Raw genomic sequence first — 19,704 nt, forward strand, 5'->3', positions numbered from 1 at the left:
AAAAAAAAAAAAAAAAAAAGAAAGCAAAACAGCCTTACTGCTGTACTGCTGAAAAGGAGAAAGTTTTAGTGGTCTGTGTGGAAAAATCAAACCAGTCACAACATTCCCTTAAGCTAAACCCTAATCCAAAGCATGGTTCTAACTCTCTTCAATCCTATGAAGGCTAAGGGAGTTAAGGAAGCTACAGAAGAAAAGCTGGAAGCTAGCAGAGGCTGGTTCATGAGGTTGAAGGAAAGAAGTCATCTCCATAACATCAAAGTGCAACAAGGTGAAGCAGCAAATGCTGATGCAGAAGGTGCAGAAACTTATCTAAAAGATGTAGTTAAGATAATTCATGAAGGTAACGACACTAAATGTGATTTGAGTTTGACAAAACAGTCTTCTGTTGGAAGAAGATGCCATCAAGGACTTTCACAGCTAGAGAGAAGTCAGTGTCTGCACTCAAAGGTTCAAACAGGCTGACTTTCTTGTTAGGGGGTCATGTAGCTGGTGACTTCCAGTTGAAGCCAATGCTCATTTAACATTCCAAAATCCCAGGTCCCTTAAAAATTATGTTAAATCTACTCTGTCTGTGTTCTCTAACTGTAAAAACAAAACCTGGAAAGATAGCACATCAATTTACAGCATGGCTTACTGAATATTTTAAGCCCATTGTTGAGACCTACTGCTCAGAAAAATGATTCAACATATTACTGCTCATTGACAATGCACCGGTCATGTAAGAGCTCTGATGAAAATGTAAATAAAAATGAATGTTGTTTCCAGTCTGCTAACCCAGCATCCATTCTGCAGCCCATGGATCAAGGAGTCATTTCAACTTTTAAATCTTATTTAAGAAATACATTTTGGCCAGACATGGGGCCAAATTTCAACTTTGGGAGGCTGTGGTGAGAGGATTACTTGAGTCCAGGAGTTTGAGACGAGCCCTGGCAACAAAGCAAGAAACCATCTCTACAAAAAAGAAAATTAATTGAGTGTGGTGGTCTACCCAGGAGAGTGAGGCAGGAGGATCACTTGAGCCGGGGTGGGGAGTCAAGGTTACAGTGAGCTACGACCACTGCACTCCAACATGGGCAAGAGACCCCCTCCTTTTTTTTTTAGTTGCAAAGGCTATAGCTGCCATAAATACAGATTCCTCTGATGGATCTGGGCAAAGTAAACTGAAAATCTTCTGGAAAGGATTCACCAGTCTAAATATCATTAAGAACATTCATGATTCATAGGAGGTCAAAATACCAACATGAATAGGACTTTGGAAGAGGGTGATTCCAACCCTCATGGATGACTTTGAGGGGTTTAAGAACTCACTGGAGGAAGTCACTGCAAGTGGGGTAGAAACTGCAAGAGAACTAGAATTAGAAGTGGAGGATGGCAATGGGACTGAACTGCTGCAGTCTCTTGATCAAGCATTAAAGGGAGGGGAGCTGCTTCCTACGGATGAGCAAAGAAAGTGACTTCTTGAGATGGAATCTACTTCTGGTGAAGATGCTTTTAACACTGTTGAAATGACAACAGAAGATTTAGAATACCGCATAAACTTGGTGGATAAAGCTGCAGGAAATTTGAGAATGACTCCAGTTTTGAAAGAAGTCCTGCTGTGGGTAAAATACTAGCAAACGGCAACACATGCCACAGAGAAACTGTTTGTCGAAGACATTGCCAATTGATGCAGCAACTTTACTGCTGTCACATTTTCAGAAACTGCCACAGCACCCATCACCCTGATCAGTCAGTAGCTATCAATTTCAAGAGCCTCCACCAACAAAAAGATGACTCACTGAAGATTCAGGTGATCGTTAGCACTTTTTAGCAAAAGATTTTTAAAATTAAGTCACGTGCCTTTTTTTAGATGTAAAGCTACCGCACACTTAATAGACTACAGAATAATGTAAACGTAACTTTTTTTTTTTTTGAGACGGAGTCTCGCTCTGTCGCCCAGGCTGGAGTGCAGTGGCCGGATCTCAGCTCACTGCAAGCTCCGCCTCCCGGGTTCACGCCATTCTCCCGCGTCAGCCTTCGAGTAGCTGGGACTACAGGCACGCACCACCATGCCCAGCTAATTTTTTGTATTTTTAGTAGAGACGGGGTTTCACCATGTTAGCCACAATGGTCTCGATCTCCTGACCTTGTGATCCGCCCGCCTCGGCCTCCCAAAGTGCTGGGATTACAGGCGTGAGCCACCGTGCCCGGCCCAAACGTAACTTTTATATGCACCAGGAAACCAAACAATTTGTGACTCGTCCTATTGCAGGGGTCGGAACGGAACCAAAGCAAGCCTGTACTTACTAGCAGTTTAGCTTGCTCTGGAAGAGTGATCTGTTCCCTTTTTCCATCTGGATACCGCAACATCAGCTGTGCTTTTGGTCCTAAAGGAAGGGTTTAAAAAAAAAAAATGGGATACAGGAGTTTAAGACAGAATATTAGTTTAAATAAATATGTAAATAAATACAGCCATTCAGCAATTATTCAAGTGTTTTGCTGGAGTGCAGTGGCACGATCTCAGCTCACTGCAACCTCCGCCTTCCTGGTTCAAGCCACTCTCCTGCCTCAGCCTCCCAAGTAGCTGGGACTATAGGCACCTGCCACCATACCTAAGTTTTGTATTTTTAGTAGAGACAGGGTTTTGCCATGTTGGCCAGGCTGGTCTTGAACTCCTAACCTTGAACTTTTGAGATGGAGTCTCACTCTTGTTGCCCAGGCTGGAGTGCACGCCCAGCCCCAATATCCAAGTTTGAAGTAAAGTATGTCTATAATGTTAACTCACCATTTACATCTATCCCCTCCACTACTCCATCTGATTTTTCAGGTGGCATCTCGAGTATCTCTGAATCCACGGCTGGCAATCCTTGGTGGTTTGTGGCTGTTCCAGGATCAGTTCTGACTGGGGGCTCAGTCAGCGGCCTTCTATTCTCCTCTTTTCTATGCCCCAAATCTTTGTGGGGAGACTTTCTGGACTTGGCAAGATTCTCTACCTCTTCTTCTTCATCAGAGCCACAAACGGATATGAACTCCTCACTGCCAGAAAAAAGTTCAGACTCAGATTCTTCATCTGAGCGGCTATCCTGTTTTGTCTGTGTTGAATCGAAATGTGTTTCTTGTAAGGAGGCTCTGATGGCAGCTTCTAGCTGGCTGTCTTCACTTGCATCTATAAGGCTCTCCTGTGAGATGGAGTCATAAAATACAGGAAGAAGAACAAGTTAAACCAAAACACAGGGCAAACAGCATAAGAAATATCATAGCTTGCCATTCATTATTATGTTCTGCTGACTGTATCCCTTCTATTTTAAGAGCAAGGACTGTGTCTTACATAGCCAAATTGGAATGGAGATATATATACGTGTGCATACACACACACACAAACACACACGTTTTTGTTGTTTTTTGTTTTATTTTGTTTTTGAGATAGAGTCTCACTCTTGTTGCCCAGGCTGGAGTGCAGTGGCGCAATCTTGGCTCACTGCAACCTCAGCCTTCCCAGGTTCAAGTGATTCTCTTGCCTCAGCCTCCTGAGTAGCTGGGATTACAAGCGCCCGCCACTATGCCCAGCTAATTTTTATTTACTTATTTTTTTGTATTTTTAGTAGAGATGGGATTTCACCAGGTTGGCCAGGCTGGTCTCAAACTCCCGACCTCGGCCTCCCAAAGTGCTGGGATGACAGGCGTGAGCCACCGCACCCAGCCTATATATATCTATATATTTTTTAAGAGACAGGGTCTCACTATGTTCCCCAGGCTGGTCTTGCGCTTCTGGGCTCAAGTGATCATAGGCATTTTTTAAAATATCAAAATGAAAGCCAGGCGTGGTGGCTCATGCCTGTAATCCCAGCACTTTGGGAGGCCAAGGTGGGTGGATCAAGAGGTCAAAAGATCGAGACCATCCTGGCCAACATGGTGAAACCCCATCTCTACTAAAAACAATTAAGCTTAGTGAGAAAGGCATGTTGAAAGCTGAGACAGACACAAAGCTAGGCCTCTTGCACCAAACAGCCAAGCTGTGAATGCAAGGAAAGGTTCTTGAGGGAAATTAAAAGTGCTACTCCAGTGAATACACAAATGATAACAAAGCAGGAGAGGCCGGGCACAGTGGCTCACACCTGCACTTTGGGAGGCTTGAGGTGGGCAGATCACCTGAGGTCAGGAGTTGGAGACCAGCCTGGCCAACATGGCGAAACCCCATCTCAACTAAAAATTCAAAAATTAGCTGGCCATGGTGGTGTGCGCCTGTAGTCCCAGCTACTTAGGATGCTGAGGCAAAAGAATCAATTGAACTCAGGAGGAGGAGGTTGCTGTGAGATCGTGCCACTGCACCCCAGCCTGGTGACAGAGCAAGACTCCATCTCAAAACCAAAACAAAACAAATATCAAAATGAACAAAATCAAGAAACGTTTATTTATTACCTGCCTAGAGAAAGACAAGAATTAAAAGTTTTAACTATAAAGTCAAAACACCACTCTTTAAAATGACTAAAACAGAGACCAGTGTTTACTTTGTTCACCACTTCATTCTTCAACTAGTAATTCCATTAATTATAATGAAGGTTTTCATTATAACGAGAAATGCAAACTTTGACAGTTTTTCCCTTGATAAAGTTCTAATGCCACAGATTTTACTAAACTTAATGAATCACAAAATAATGCTGTTTGAGTGGAACTTACTTAGCTCTTGACTCAAACATACTATAGAGGAAAAAAATTGTAAGATAATGTAAAGTTGAACACTGGATATCTCACGATATTACAGAATTACTGCTAATTTTTAAGGGTATAATAATGACATTGTGATAGTATTTTTAAAAATAAAAAAGCCTTTATCTTTTAAATATAAATCCCAGAGTATGTATTAATGAAACAATGAATTCTGAGATTTACTTCAAAATAATTCAGATATGGGATCTAGAGGAAAGACTGGCCATCTGTTGATAATTACTGAAATAAGCTAATGAATACAAAGAGGCTCAATAAACTACTTCAACTTTGAATATGCCTAAAATTTTCCACAATAAATAGGTAAAAAAAAAATGTGGGTTGCTAATAAAAAACTAAAGAAACCACATTTTTTCTTTTACTATCAGGCAATCATGTAGCAAAAAATTAAAGGGAAAAACGTTCTTTTGGTTTTTGTTTTTTTTTGGAGACAGGTTACTCTGTCACCCAGGCTGAAGTGCAGTGGCGCAATCTTGGCTCACTACTCCCTCCACCTGCCAGGCTCAAGCAATCCTCCCACCTCAGCCTCCCAAGTAGCTGGGACTACAGGCACATACCACTACACCCGGCCAAAAGAAAATTTAAAAATAAACTAATTTACCACCCCTAAAAAGCAAGTAGAAGTGTCTATGTGACATGCAATGGCTTAGGTGGATTGTAAATTTATAGCAATGACATTGCACAGATAGCATGTAGCTTGATTTTAAAAATTGTGGCCATGGCAGATACTATCAGGCTCCTATTGAATTTCATTCTCCTCTGATTTCCTTACTTACAGCACCCTAATTAAGTCTATAAAACATGTTCAACTAAAAAATTCATTTTACTAATTTCTCTTGTAGCTAGAAAACAGTATTGAGCAATAGCAGTACTTTTCAAAAAATTACAGAATTAAATGCTTATATAAGAGAGAAAGGTATCAAATTAATGACCTAAGCTTCCCCACCTTAAAAAAAAAAAAAAAAAAAAAAAAAGAGCATACATCCAGGAAAAGAAAATAAAATTAAGGCCAAAGAAAACATAAATTAATAAATGACCTAGAAAGCAAATACAATAGAGAAAAACAAAAAAACAAAAACACCACCAAAATCCCAAAGGCAGTTGTTGCTGTTTTTTTTCTTTAAGAGACAGAGTCTTACTGCTGCCCAAAGACTGGAGTGCAGTGACTACTCACAGGCATGATCATAGCACAGCACATTCCTGAACTCCTGGGCTCAAGCAATATTCCTGCCAAGCAGATGGGACTACAGGCACATGCCACACCCCCGCTGGTTCCTTGAGATCCATAAAACTACTAAGCCTCTAGCCAGACTGTCGGGGAAAAAAGGGAAGCTACAAATTACCAAAAACAGAATTAAAAGAGGGGACAACTATAATCTCTATAGTCACGAATGGCATCACAGGGACTATAATGAACTCATCAATATAGTAAAAGGAACAGATCCCTGGAAAGATACAGCTTGCTAAAGCTTATCCAAGAAGAAACAGATAACCAAGTAGTCAGGTATCCACCAATAAGACTGAATTTGTAGTTTAAAACTTTCCACCAAAAAAACCTCTAGGCCCATGTAGCTTCACTGGTAAATATCATCAAACATTAAGGAAAAAATAATAACAATTCTACAGACACTACTGCAGAAAACAGAAGAAGAAGAAACACTTCTCAATTTATTGTGAGGTCGGCATGAACATGCTACCAAAAGCAGAACACGACATCCTGAAGCATTCCACGGAAGAGAGGAGACAACAACAAAGAACTCCCAAAAACTGTGCATCAAGCAGGACTGCCTGGAGTCCCAACATTTCTACACTACCCCTTCGGGCTTTTCCTTCAATAGGCACTTTGTTCGAGGTGATAACTGAAGGAAGTGCTCCTCACATCTTCTAAAACTAGTTTTAGGCTGGGCCTGGTATGGTGGTTCATGCTTAGAATCCCCGCACTTTGGGAGGCCAAGGCAGGAGAATGGCTTGAGCTTAGGAGTTTGAGATCAGGCTGAGCAACATCGTGAGAGCCTGCCTCCACAAAAACAAAAAATTAGCCAGGCAAGATGGTGCACACCCGTAGTCCTAGCTACTCAGGAGGCGGAGGTAAGAAGATCGACTGAGTCCAGGAGTTCAAGGCTAGCCAAGTTTTTTTTTTTTTTTCTATGTTCTCTCAAGGTTGCAAGGACTACAGTGAGTTAATATTATGCCATTGCAGTCCAGCCTGGGCAACAGTGTGAGACCACATCCCAAAAAATACAATACAATACAATACAATATAGTACAACACAACACAATAAAAATTTTGCTGGGTGTGGTGCTCATGCCCAGAATCCCAACACTTTGGGAGGCTGAGGCAGGAGGACTGCTTGAGGCCAGTTTGAGGCCAGCCTGGACAACATATGGAGACCTCCATCTCTACAAAAATTTAAAAACTTAGCTGGCATGGTGATGCACATCTGTGGTCCCAGCTACTTAGGAAGCTGAGGTGGAAGGATTGCTTGAGCCCAAGAGGTGGAGGCTGTAGTGAGCCATAATCACACCACTGCACTGCAGCTTGAGAAATGGAACAAGATCCTGTCTAAAGAAAAAAACAGGCCGGGCGAGCTGGCTCACGCCTGTAATCCCACCACTTCGGGAGGCCGAGGAAGGTAGATTACTTGAAGTCAGGAGTTCGAGACCAGCCTGGCCAACAGGGCGAAACCCCGTCTCTACTAAAAATACAAAAATTAGCTGGAGGCGGTGGTGCATGTCTGTAATCCCAGCTACTTGGGAGGCCAAGACAGGAGAATCGCTTGAACCCAAAAGGCGGAGGTTGCAGTGAGCCGAAATCACACGACTGCCCTCTAGCCCTAGTGACAGAACAAGACTCCGGCTCAAAAAAAGGAAAAAAAAAAAAACCCAATAAAACAAAACTATTTTTATCCCTACAGCTATCAAACCCAAATAGCCATGAAAACCTATGTGAGACTGCTGTATCTCTGACAAATTCAGTCTCTTATTTGCAATTCATCTTGATATCAATCATCAAACATGTCTACCTAGTAATAGTGTATTCTAGAAATTAAGTATAGAAATAAATTCTAGGAGGGACAGAGAGCCAGGCCCTAAAACTATATTAACCAATAATAACGCTCAACTATACCACGAGAGTTGTTCCAACAAAAACGAAAAACACCACTTCCGGCCGGCTATGCTGGCAGGTACCTGCAGTCCTAGCTACTTGGGCAGTTGAGGTGAGAAGACTGCTTCAGCCCAGGAGTTCCAGGACAGCCTGGGCAAAATAGCAAGATCCCATCTCCAGAACAAAAAACAAAACACACAAAAAACCCACCACTTTCACTGCTGTTTAGACCTGGATATCAGAAGCCCTCCCAGAGCTGTCCCTAAGGAAGTAGATCCCTCTACCACTAGGCTTGCCAGATCAGTCCTCCTGCTCAACCTATTCACATTGCTTCCTTCTAAATCCAGATCTGGGGGCATCTGCCTGCACTCTAGCTGCAAGATAGACTGGGAGGAGTATGAGTATCGTGACTTCACTGAGAAGATGGAACTCTCAAATGGGAAATTATCAAAATATGAGGAGGATATCTAAGATGCTATAGCCACAAGTGACAGTTGTCCACTAGTTCGATTATCGTTACCATCTTAACGTCAAACATTTTATGTAAGATGCTTATGACCAATTACCTTTATTTTCCCATCACCACCTCCTAATTATACTTACTGAACGGGCACATTTTTTGGGGGGACTGCTAGAAAGTCCATCCAGTTGTCCATGTTCACCCAGAAATCCCGTCACTTGGTCCAAGAAAGAAGATACATCTAACTGGTGCCATTCTACTAGCTTCTGACCTAAAGATTAAAAACCAGGATATATAAATATAGTATCTATAATCTTTCTGAATGTTCTCATTATCTCTTTCAGCATATGCATAATCAAAGTGTACTGTAAAGACACAGCCTCTCCACCAGCTTATGCTATATAGTGTCTTCATAACCTACAAGTCACATCAATTATACAACATATGGAGACCTCCGTCTCTACAAAAATTTAAAAACTTAGTTGGCATGGTGATGCACATCTGTGGTCCCAGCTACTTAGGAGGTTGAGATGGAAGGATCGCTTGAGCCCAAGAGGTGGATTCCCACCCATCATGATAGAGCAACTATCTTATCTGCTGCTATCACTTACTGCCATTTAGGAAGAAGAGATTCAGAGAAAGCAATATTATATAAAACACAATCAATTAATAAAACCAGCTCCACCCTCTGCTGCTTGGGTGGGATCACAACTAGTATCTGGGCAATCTTAACATTTTAATGATTAAAAAAACTTGAAAAAATTCCTTTAAAAAGGTAAGATGAATATATCAGTTATTCTTCAAAAGAACAGAACTGCACAAACATAAAATACTACCATCTCCTGGCCGGGGGCGGTGGCTCAAGCCTGTAATCTCAGCACTTTGGGAGGCCGAGACGGGCAGATCACGAGGTCAGCAGATCGAGACCATCCTGGCTAACACGGTGAAACCCCGTCTCTACTAAAAAATACAAAAAACTAGCCGGGCGAGGTGGCGGGCGTCTATAGTCCCAGCTACTTGGGAGGCTGAGGCAGGAGAATGGCGTAAACCCGGGAGGCGGAGCTTGCAGTGAGCCGAGATAGCGCCACTGCACTCCAGCCTGGGTGACAGAGAGAGACTCTGTCTCAAAAAAAAAAAAAAAAAAAAAAAAAAAAATACTACCATCTCCCAATGTTGCCAGAAAAAGATGTCTTAACTACATACATCAATAGATGTTTAAATAATTATAAAGGGGAAAAAAAACAGGAAACCTTCACCTAAATTACTATAATTCTGAAAACAGATCCAGTCAAATATTAAAGATCAATTGAGATAACTGAAAGACAAGTGATAGGTTAAAAGTTGCATGCTGATATAAATCTTACCTGTCCGTGGGTCCAATATGGAAACATAGGGGAAATCCCCTAACTTATAAAACTGTATGTATCTCTGACCTTCCTCACTGTCATGATAAACCTGTTAAATCATTGATATAAAAAAAAAAGTCAGCCTCTAAGAAAATAACCAACTATAACCTTGTTATATACCAACATCAATTAGCTCTCCAAATATACCTCTAGCATATGTATTAAGATCTCACTCCTACACTAAAGAGATAATGAAGGTCATCTGGTTTGAACTCCTTCAACTTTCTACTTTCAGCACCCTCTGGGAATTTATCATAAACATATCAATCCATTCCTCTTCCTTTCCCAGTTCAGATGAGGTATTCTTCTTCCCACTCAAGTTATCTGTCAACCTATGTCATTCATAACTCTCAACCATATACATCTTAATAAATCACAATGTATTAAGATTATGGGCCGGTTGTGGCGGCTCACGCCTGTAATCCCAGCACTTTGGGAGGCTGAAGCGAGTGGATCACAAGGTCAGGAGATCGAGACCATCCTGGCCAACATGGTGAAACCCCCATCTCTACTAAAATACAAAAAAATCAGCTGGGCATGGTGATACGTGCCTGTAGTCCCAGCTACTTGGGAGACTGAGGCAGGGGAATTGCTTGAACCTGGGAAACAGAGACTGCAGCGAGCCGAGATCGCGGCACTGCACTCTAGCCCAGCGACAATGCAAGACTCTGTCTCAAAAAAAAAAAAAAAAAAAGATTATGGCTCTGCATGGTGACTCGCACCTATAACCCTAGCACTTTGTGGGGCAGAGGCAGAGGACAGCTTGAGGACAGGAGTTTGAGACCAGCCTGGGCAACATAGCAAGACCTCATCTCTACAAGAAATTTGTTTTTGTTTTTGTTTTTAAATTAGCCAGGTTTAATGGTGTGCACCTATAGTCCCAGCAACTCAGGAGACTGAGGTGGGAAGATCCCTTGAGCCTATAGGGGTTAGAGGCTGCAGTGAGCTATGACTGTACCACTGTATTCCAGCTTGGGTGACAGAGCAAGACCCTATTTATTAAAAAAAAAAAAAAAGAAAGAAAGAAAGAAAGAAAAAAGGATTATAAGCTCCAGAGTCCAGCAGTGTGTTAAGCAATGAGCTGCTTGATCAATATTTGTTGAATAAAATACAAGGAATTTATCATTAAAATTACATTAAATTTAGGGGCCTGTAAAATATAAACAGGCAAATTAATAACATTAATAGCACATCTTACAGTAGGGGAAAAATTAAGTTCATTTGTAAGTTTTTATTTTCTCTAACTTTTCACAAAATAAAAAAATTGAGCTGGCACGGTGATTCATGCTTGTAATCCCAGCACTTTGGGAAGCCAAGGGAAGCAGATGGCTTGGGCCCAGGAGTTCGAGACGAGCCTGGGCAATATGGCAGGACCCCATCTCTACAAAAAAAAAAAAAAAAAAAAAAAAAAAAAAAAAAGAACCATTATATGGGCATGGTGGTGCATGTTTGTGGTCCCAACTACTCAAGAAACTGAGGTGGGAAGATCATTTGAGCCCAGGAAGTCAAGGCTAAGCCATGTTCATGCCACTGCATTACAGCCTGGGTGACAGAGCAAAACTTTGTCTCACAGTAGGGGAAAAATGATACAAGGTCTCTAACCTTATCTCATTAGCTAGGAAGACTAAAGTGACATGTCTAACAACACAGAATTAAAAAGTATCAAACCCAAGCTAAAATCTAAGTCTTAGCCAAATGCCTCCAATGACCTCAAGATCTTCTATACCTGCACTGTCTCATACAGCAACCACCACCCAGAAGTGGCTATTGAAGCACCTGAAATTTGGCTACTCCAAATAGAGAAGGGATGTAAGTATAAATACAAACCATATCTTGAAGACCTAACACCATAATAAAAGCAAATCATCTCATTATTTTTTTATTAGTTATACAGGTATATCGATTTAACCAAATATATTATTTAAATTAATTTTGCCTATTTTGATTAATCTTTTTTAACTTGGCTACTGGAAAAATTTAAATTATGTGTATAGCTTACATTATATTTCTACTGAACAGTACAGTTTGTTTGTTTTGTTTTGTGTTGTTTTGAGACGGAGTCTCGCTCTGTTGCCCAGGCTGGAGTGCAATGGTACAATCTTGCCTCACTGAAATCTCCGCTACCTGGGTTCAAGTGATTCTCCTGCCTCAGCCTCTCGAGTAGCTGGGATTATAGGCGCCCGCCACCACGCTCGGCTAATTTTTTGTATTTTTAGTAGAGACGGGGTTTCACCATGTTGGCCAGGCTGGTCTCGAACTCCTGACCTCAGGTGATCCGCCAGCCTCAGCCTCCCAAAAGTGCTGGGATTACAGGCGTAAGCTACTGCCTCCAGCCGGTTTTACCTTTTTAAAAATGTCTTAATTCATTATAACCCAATTCCTTTCCCTCAACATCCCACACTACGAAAGTAAAATTCTACAAAAATTCTGATTAACTCTCCTTCTCACCTGCCAGAAAATGAAATGTTCCCGGATAATATTCTTCACAGCTTCATTGCTCCACACGTCGCGGTTGAGGCACTGACAGGCAAAGTCTTGCACATTTTGAATGTTTATCATCAGCCACTTATTTTGCATCTGGCCACACTCTTTGGCCTGCAAGAGTAAAGTTACACATTTGTTAGAAATAATTTCTACTTGGTGACAGATGTTTCCATAGTTGTTCAGAGGTTGTCTTTCACTAAAAATACTAAGTTTTTGCCCAGATATAACATCTAGAGTTTTTAGTATTTATATATTCTATATAATTACTTTGAATATGCATGTATAACTATACTGTCCATTTCAAGCACTTCTCAAATTCAAATTAACTCATTTCTCTTTTATCCAGTTATCTGTTATAATGGCTGATGTTCTTCTTTCTTTCTTTTTTTTCTTGAGACAAAGTCTAACTCTATTGCCCAGGCTGGAGTGTAGTGGTGCAGTCTTAGCTCACCACAACCTCCACCTCCTGAGTTCAAGTGATTCTCCTGCTTCAGCCTCCTAAGTAGTTGGGATTAAAGGCATGCCCCAACATGCCTGGCTAATTTTTGTATTTTTAGTAGAGACAGGATATCAACATGTTGGCCAGGCTGGTCTCAACTTCTGACCTCAAATGACCCATCCACCTTGGCCTCCCAAAGTGCTGGAATCACAGGTGTGACCCACCATGCCCGGTAATGGCTGAATTTTTAATGTATGTTTCAACATCTTTACCCGAAAAGGATTCAACAAACTTAAGATCAAGTCACATAATTTTATTCTCTTGCAACCTCCATCAACAAAAAAAAAAATTTTTTTTTTTTTGAGACGTGTTTTGCTCTTGTTGCCCAGGTTGGAGCACAATGGCACGGTCTCGGCTCACTGCAACCTCCATCTACTAGGTTCAAGTGATTTTCCTGCCTTAGCCTACCGAGTAGCTGGGATTACAGGTGTGTGCCACCATGCCTAATTTTTTATATATTTTTAGTAGAGAGACAGGGTTTCACCATGTTGGCCAGGCTGGTCTCGAACTCCTGACCTCAGGTGAGGCAGCCATCTCAGCCTCCCAAAGTGCTGGGATTACAGGCGTGAGCCACTGTGCCCAGCCAAATATACTTCTTTTTAATGAAAGCAATTGGTGTGCATATTTTATTTTGTTTTCTTCAACATCATTTCTGGAACATTTTTAAACATCATATTAATCTTAATTATTAGGCATATATGCTATATTGGAGAATCACCCTAAACATTTTAGTAAAAACTGCTGAGAGTTTTTCTCTTAAGAGTTGTCTTCCTAGGAGTAGATTTCAAAAATTGGGATTATAAGGTCAAAGAATGTTTGAGAATGATCCCCAAACAACTCTACGATTCATACCACAAATACCAATATATCAATCATTAGTGGGTGCCTTTTGCCTGTCAGTCCCTTGTCAGCATAAAGACCCATGAAATGGGAGGGGGGAGGAGGGAGGGATTGCATTGGGGAGTTATACATGATATAAATGATGAATTGATGGGTGCTGACGAGTTGATGGGTGCAGCACACCAACATGGCATAAGTATACATATGTAACAAACCTGCACGTTATGCACCTGTTTAGTCTATTTAAAATAAAAAGAAAGTTGTGGCAAACAAATACCACGACGTTCCAAAATATGGCAGAGTCTCCTAAACATTGTGATGTTCATAAGTTACTGAAGACATCTTTTCTGATCTATTCAGATATAAAGTATAAGAAGGCAAAACTAATTTGGGTTGTTAGAAGTCATTCCGCAAATCTGATTTTGACTGGAAGGGAATGTGAGGTTTCTGGGTTATAGGTAATATTCTGTTTCTTAATCTATTGCTGGTTGTAAAACATATTCAATTCACAAAATGTACCAAGTTGTGCATGTCATGATGTGTGTTTCTTCTGCATGTGTATTATAATACAAAGTTTTTTAAAAGATTGCTTAAAAAGTATAGAGCACATTGTTTCTCATTTTAAGGTAGTACCAAACTAAGTTTTCTCAGTTCTACTGAGATTTTTCATCCTTAAAATTGTCAAAAGTATTTAGTTAGTCACATTAAACTAGTCATCTAGACTTTTAATAATACAATACTTAGGATTTATGGTCTTATGTTTCTCTGAATTTCCATCAACATTCTTTCTGTTATTTTTATATCCAAACTAACTAAAATAAAACTTTTCTCTGAACCTTGAAGCAAAAGCCTCAGTCCAGAATGTTGACTAACATATACAGAATGACCATCTGCTTGTCAATACCTTCTGAATATTCATATTTTCAGGATTTAATATGAAGTGCTTATATTAAGATGTTCTTTTCATTGATTTAAAATTCATAAGTAAATAGTAAATGAATTTTCAAATATCTGAATAACATGTTACAATAAAGCAAAAAAAAAAAAAAAACACTAAAAAAAAAAAAAAAAAAGACCCATGAAATGCTGCTGAGTGGAAAACAATGGCAGAAAAGCAAATGAGCAAATAAATGCTGCCTCAAATCTCTGCCTAGGAAAGAACAGTGACACAAAACCATCGTTTTGGAATAACTTTATCCTAGAACAATATTCTTCTCCAAATCAGTGTGACATGGGAAAATCTTAAGAATCAATGAATTTGGTGTAATAACAATCCAAGAACACACTGGACATCATTTTGTGGGTATTGAAAAATGTAAGACGGAGAATATCTTCTGTTTTAAGAAGGTTAACATCATCTCACAAATAGCTTTTTTTTGTATGAATCCCCCAGAATAAATTATTTTCTTTTTTTGTTGTTTACATTTTTTGTAGAGATGGGGGTTTCACTATGTTGGCCAGGCTGGTTTGGAACACCTAACTTCAAATGATCCTCCTGCCCTGGCCTCCAAAAGTCCTGGGATTACAGGTGTCAGTCACCCCACTCAGCCCCAGAATACACTATCTTCTAATATTTGCTTACTGATTCCATGGGTGAAAACCCAAGGTCTAACAAGAAATATCCTTATATTGAGCCAGGAAGCTGCATTCAACTGGTCAAAGGCTTATTTTAAAATATACAAATATAATAATTTCTTGCTTATAGGAAGTAATATTTCCATTTACTTCCTTATAGGACAAAGATTTAAAAAGTGAATGATAAATGAATAATCAAGCTGCTTTAACTACAGAAACAGTATTTGAAAATAAACGGAAAAATGACCATAGATTCTAGAGACAGACTAGAGAGCACATATTCCTATAACAGGGTAAATTTACATAAGTCTGCCCCAAAAACACTGACAAGAAAAAAATGTACAAAACCGAAAATGAGTAAAACTCCAGAGTTTAAAATGGAAGAGTCTTTTTTTGTGTGTATGCTTTTAAAAATTTGTTTACTCACATTCATGCTTTCATTATCTCAGATTTATTCATTCAACAAATACTGAGTACTCATCATGTTTCAGGTAGTTAGAGATACTGAAGTTATAGCAGTTCTAAAACATAAAAATTCCTGCCTTCATGAAGCTTCCAATGGGGGAGAAACCTAATACTAGCAAAAGAAACTTGGAAATGATACTAACCTCACTGAAGATACTGTTAAAAAGTTGTTACTGCTAAAAGGAAGGGTCCAAAGACACAATTTTCAAACAAAACAACAATATTGGGAGGGAATAAAAGAGTCTTGAATAGGCCGCGTGCAGTGGCTCACACCTGTAATCCCACCACTTTGGGAGGCTGAGACAGGTGGATCACCTGAGGTCAGGAGTTCAAGACCAGCCTGACCAACATGGTGAAATCCCGTTTCTACTAAAAATACAAAAATTAGCCAGACGTGGTGGTAGGCGCCTGTAATCCCAGCTACTCAGGAGGCTGAGGCAGGAGAATTGCTTGAACCCAGGCAGCAGAGGTTGCACTGAGCCGAGATCGTGTCATTGCACTCCAGCCTGGGCAACAGAGTGAGACTCCACCTCAAAAAAAAAAGAAGAAGAAAGAAAGAAAAGAAAAGAAAAAAAAGAGTCTTGAATAAGTCTAGAGAGCTCATGCACAACACGAGGACTAGACTTAATAATATTGTCTTACACACTGAAAATGTGCTCAGAGTATATTAGGTGCTCTTACCACACACACACACACACACGTAAAAAGACAATTATGGAAGGTAAGGACAGGTTACTTTGCTTGACTGTAGTAATCATTTTACTATTCTTCATGTTATACATCTTAAATATGTACAGTAGGCTGGAACAGTGGCTTACACCTATAATCCCACTGCCTTGGGAGGCCAAGACAGGAGGACTGCTTAAGGCAAGGAGTTCGAGACCACCCTGGGCAACACAGCAAGACCCCATCTCTAAAAAGATTTAAAATAATTAAATATACACAATTTAAAAAGAGAGAGTCTTAAAAAAAAAATCTAAGTATACCAATTATGTGAGTCAAGGACTGGAGGTGAGAGTGGGCCATGAGAAAAATAATCTCCTCATGGAAGATTATCATGGAAGAAGATTACTGGAATCCTTGGAATGGATTAGGTTGTTCTGAATCAACATTTCAAAACCATTACAATGGAGACCCCAGAGTAAAACAGTGGGAGACCAACATCTCTCCCAGCACCAGTCCGATCAGGAAGGCATGATAAACAAGGGTTTAGGCCCAGCGCGGTGGCTCACGCCTGCAATCCCAGCACTTTGGGAGGCCAAGGTGGGCTGATCATTTGAGCCCAAGAGTTCCAGACCAGCCTGGCCAACACAGTGAAACCTCATCTCTACTAACAACACTAAAATTAGACGAGGGTGGAGGTGCATCCCTGTAATCCCATCTACTTGGGTAGCTGAGGCACAAGAATTGCTTGAATCAGAGGTTGCAGTGAGCTGGGATCATGCCACTGCACTCCAGCCTGGGCAACAGGGCAAGACTGCCTCAAAAAAAGAAACAAAAAGAAAATGTAGGATTTGAACAAATTTAGTATGTTTCAGTAAATATATATACATAAAGTCAAGAAGAAAATACATTAAAATATACACAGTACTTTTTCATGGAAACGGAAATTACAATTTCATTTTTCCTTATTTTCTAAATTTCAATGATTTGTCTAATTTGAATAAAATTAAATGTAAACAATATATAAGTTTAACCAGAAAAATGTTATATATTGCCAGACACGATGGCTCACGCCTGTAATCCCAGCACTTTGGGAGGCCGAGGTGGGTGGATCACCTGAGGTCAGGAGCTGGACACCAGCTTGACCAATATGGTGAAACCCTGTCTCTACTAAAATCACAAAAATTAGCCGGGAGTGGTGGTGTGTGCCTGTAGTTGCAGCTACTTGGGAGGGTGAGGCAGGAGAATCGCTTGAACCCAAGAGGCGGAGGTTGCAGTGAGTCAAGATCACGCCACCGCACTCCTGCCTGGGTGACAGAGCAAGACTTCGTCAAAAAAGAAAAAGAAAATTAGTACTAAGTAGGCTCTTCTTTACATCTTCGGCTACATATTTTAACTTGCATTTATATTAAATACTTTTGAAATTAACAAAATACTCTCAGGGCTAGGTGCACATGTAATGGGATAGCAATTTAAAATGTGGATTTTTTTTTTCTCTCAAGAAATTAGAAATATTGGCCGGGTTCAGTGGCTCACACCTGTAATCCCAGAACTCTGGGAGGCCAAGGCCGGTTGACCACTGGAGCTCAGGAGTTCAAGACCAACCTGGGCAACATGGCAAAACATCATCTCTACAAAAAATACAAAATTTAACCAGGCATGGTGGCACATGCCCATAATCCCAACTACTTGGGGGGCTGAGGTGGGCAGATCACTTGAGGCCAGAAGTTGGGCCTGCAGTGAGCTTAGATTGTAAGGGAGGAAGGGAGGGAGGGAGGGAGGGAGGAAGGAAGGAAGGATTATAGAAATTATTCTGATTCTTTCTGCACAATATTCTTTCTGGCATAATCACGATTTCATCAAGGCTAATTGAACTGTTTTAGGCCCTGTGGACACACAACAGTCAAGAAAACGAAGTCCCTGTGTTCATACAGTGGGGAAAGAAAACATAGGAAACATACCCTTGCCCAGGTCAGACCATTTGGCCTAAGTGTTTGGCTCACTCAGCTGGTTTTCTTTTCTCTTTTTTTTTTTTTTTTTTTTTTGAGACCGAGTCTTGCTCTGTGCCCCAGGCTGCAGTGCAGTGGCACGATACACTCAGCTGGTTTTCTTGACTGTGCCAGCTCTTTCCAACATCAGTATGTCCACATTGTATTATCTGCTCTTCCCTCAGACCTCCCCACCGTTCATATTCCCTCACTTCACTAAGGTTTCTATTCATATCTCATCCTTTCAGAAATCTTCTCTAATCTTCCTAATACAGTCCTTTCTCCTCACAATTACAAACACATGTGGAACCTATGAAATCAACCTGGCTTTCAATTTAGCTGTAAGAAGAAACAGAATTTGGCAACATGTACACATCTACTTGCAAAGGACACTACAAATTTCCAGATGCTTAACTCAATTCAGACCACACACTTAAAATGGCCCTGAACAAACAAAAAACAGCCCCCCTCTCTCCTTCCCTTATTGTATTTTATTCTCCTTTTTTTTCTTTTTCTTTTGAGACAGGGTCTCACTGTGTTGCTCAAGGTGGAGGGCAATGGCACCACCAAGCTCACTGCAGCCTCAGCCTCCTGGGCTCAAGCAATCCTCCCACCTCAGCCTCCTGAATAGCTGGGACCACAGGTCTGCACCCACCATGTCCAGCTGATTTTTTCTATTTTTTTGTAGGGACAGGGTTCCACCATATTGCTTAGGCTGGTCTTGAACTCCTGGGCTCAGGTGATCTACTCCCTTCAGCCTCCCACCAAACTGCTGGGATTGGTACAGGCATGAGTCACTGCGTCCTGGCATATTTTATTCTTTCTCCAAGCAACTACTATAACTTGAAATGAATGTCACACTCTCTCTCCATCAAAGATAAACATATGTATTCACTGTTATTATATATATGTGTTTGTGTATGTTTGTTTTACATTGTTTATAGTCTGTTTCTCCTACTAGATTATAAATGCTACAATGGCAAGGGTTTTATATAATTTACCACTACCTCCCTGTGGCAGAAACTGCTTATCGGTACCAAATAACCCATTCTCCCCTTGTCCCTCTTATTTTTTTTTTTTTTTTTTTTTTTTTTTTTTTGAGGCGGAGTCTCGCTCTGTCGCCCGGACTGGAGTGCAGTGGCCGGATCTCAGCTCACTGCAAGCTCCGCCTCCCGGGTTTACGCCATTCTCCTGCCTCAGCCTCCCGAGTAGCTGGGACTACAGGCTCCCGCCACCTCGCCCGGCTAGTTTTTTGTATTTTTTAGTAGAGACGGGGTTTCACCGTGTTAGCCAGGATGGTCTCGATCTCCTGACCTCGTGATCCGCCCGTCTCGGCCTCCCAAAGTGCTGGGATTACAGGCTTGAGCCACCGCGCCCGGCATCCCTCTTATTTATAAAACCTCCAATTTTTAACTAAGCATCTGGATTTCCTGGTGTCCCTTGCAAATGGGTGTAGCCATGCTGCCGAGTTACAGTAGACGGAATGTAGAGAGAAGTGCTGTGTCCAACTTCTA

The 19,704-nt window shown here is 40.9% G+C and overlaps 1 protein-coding gene across 1 annotated transcript in view; it reads right to left on the reverse strand.

The window, feature by feature from the left end:
- UBXN7 (UBX domain protein 7) overlaps positions 1-19,704 on the reverse strand; it is a 78,801-nt gene that overhangs the window by 7,003 nt on the left and 52,094 nt on the right. Inside the window, exons 6-10 of the mRNA XM_010381192.2 lie at positions 12,125-12,271; positions 9,635-9,725; positions 8,414-8,541; positions 2,765-3,158; positions 2,287-2,366 (exon numbers count right to left, since the gene is read on the reverse strand). Of these exons, the coding sequence (XP_010379494.1) occupies positions 2,287-2,366; positions 2,765-3,158; positions 8,414-8,541; positions 9,635-9,725; positions 12,125-12,271 (840 nt within the window). The remainder of the gene's footprint in view (positions 1-2,286; positions 2,367-2,764; positions 3,159-8,413; positions 8,542-9,634; positions 9,726-12,124; positions 12,272-19,704) is intronic.

This window comes from Rhinopithecus roxellana, chromosome 1 (assembly GCF_007565055.1).
Source record: "Rhinopithecus roxellana isolate Shanxi Qingling chromosome 1, ASM756505v1, whole genome shotgun sequence".
NCBI classification, from domain to species: Eukaryota; Metazoa; Chordata; class Mammalia; order Primates; family Cercopithecidae; genus Rhinopithecus; species Rhinopithecus roxellana.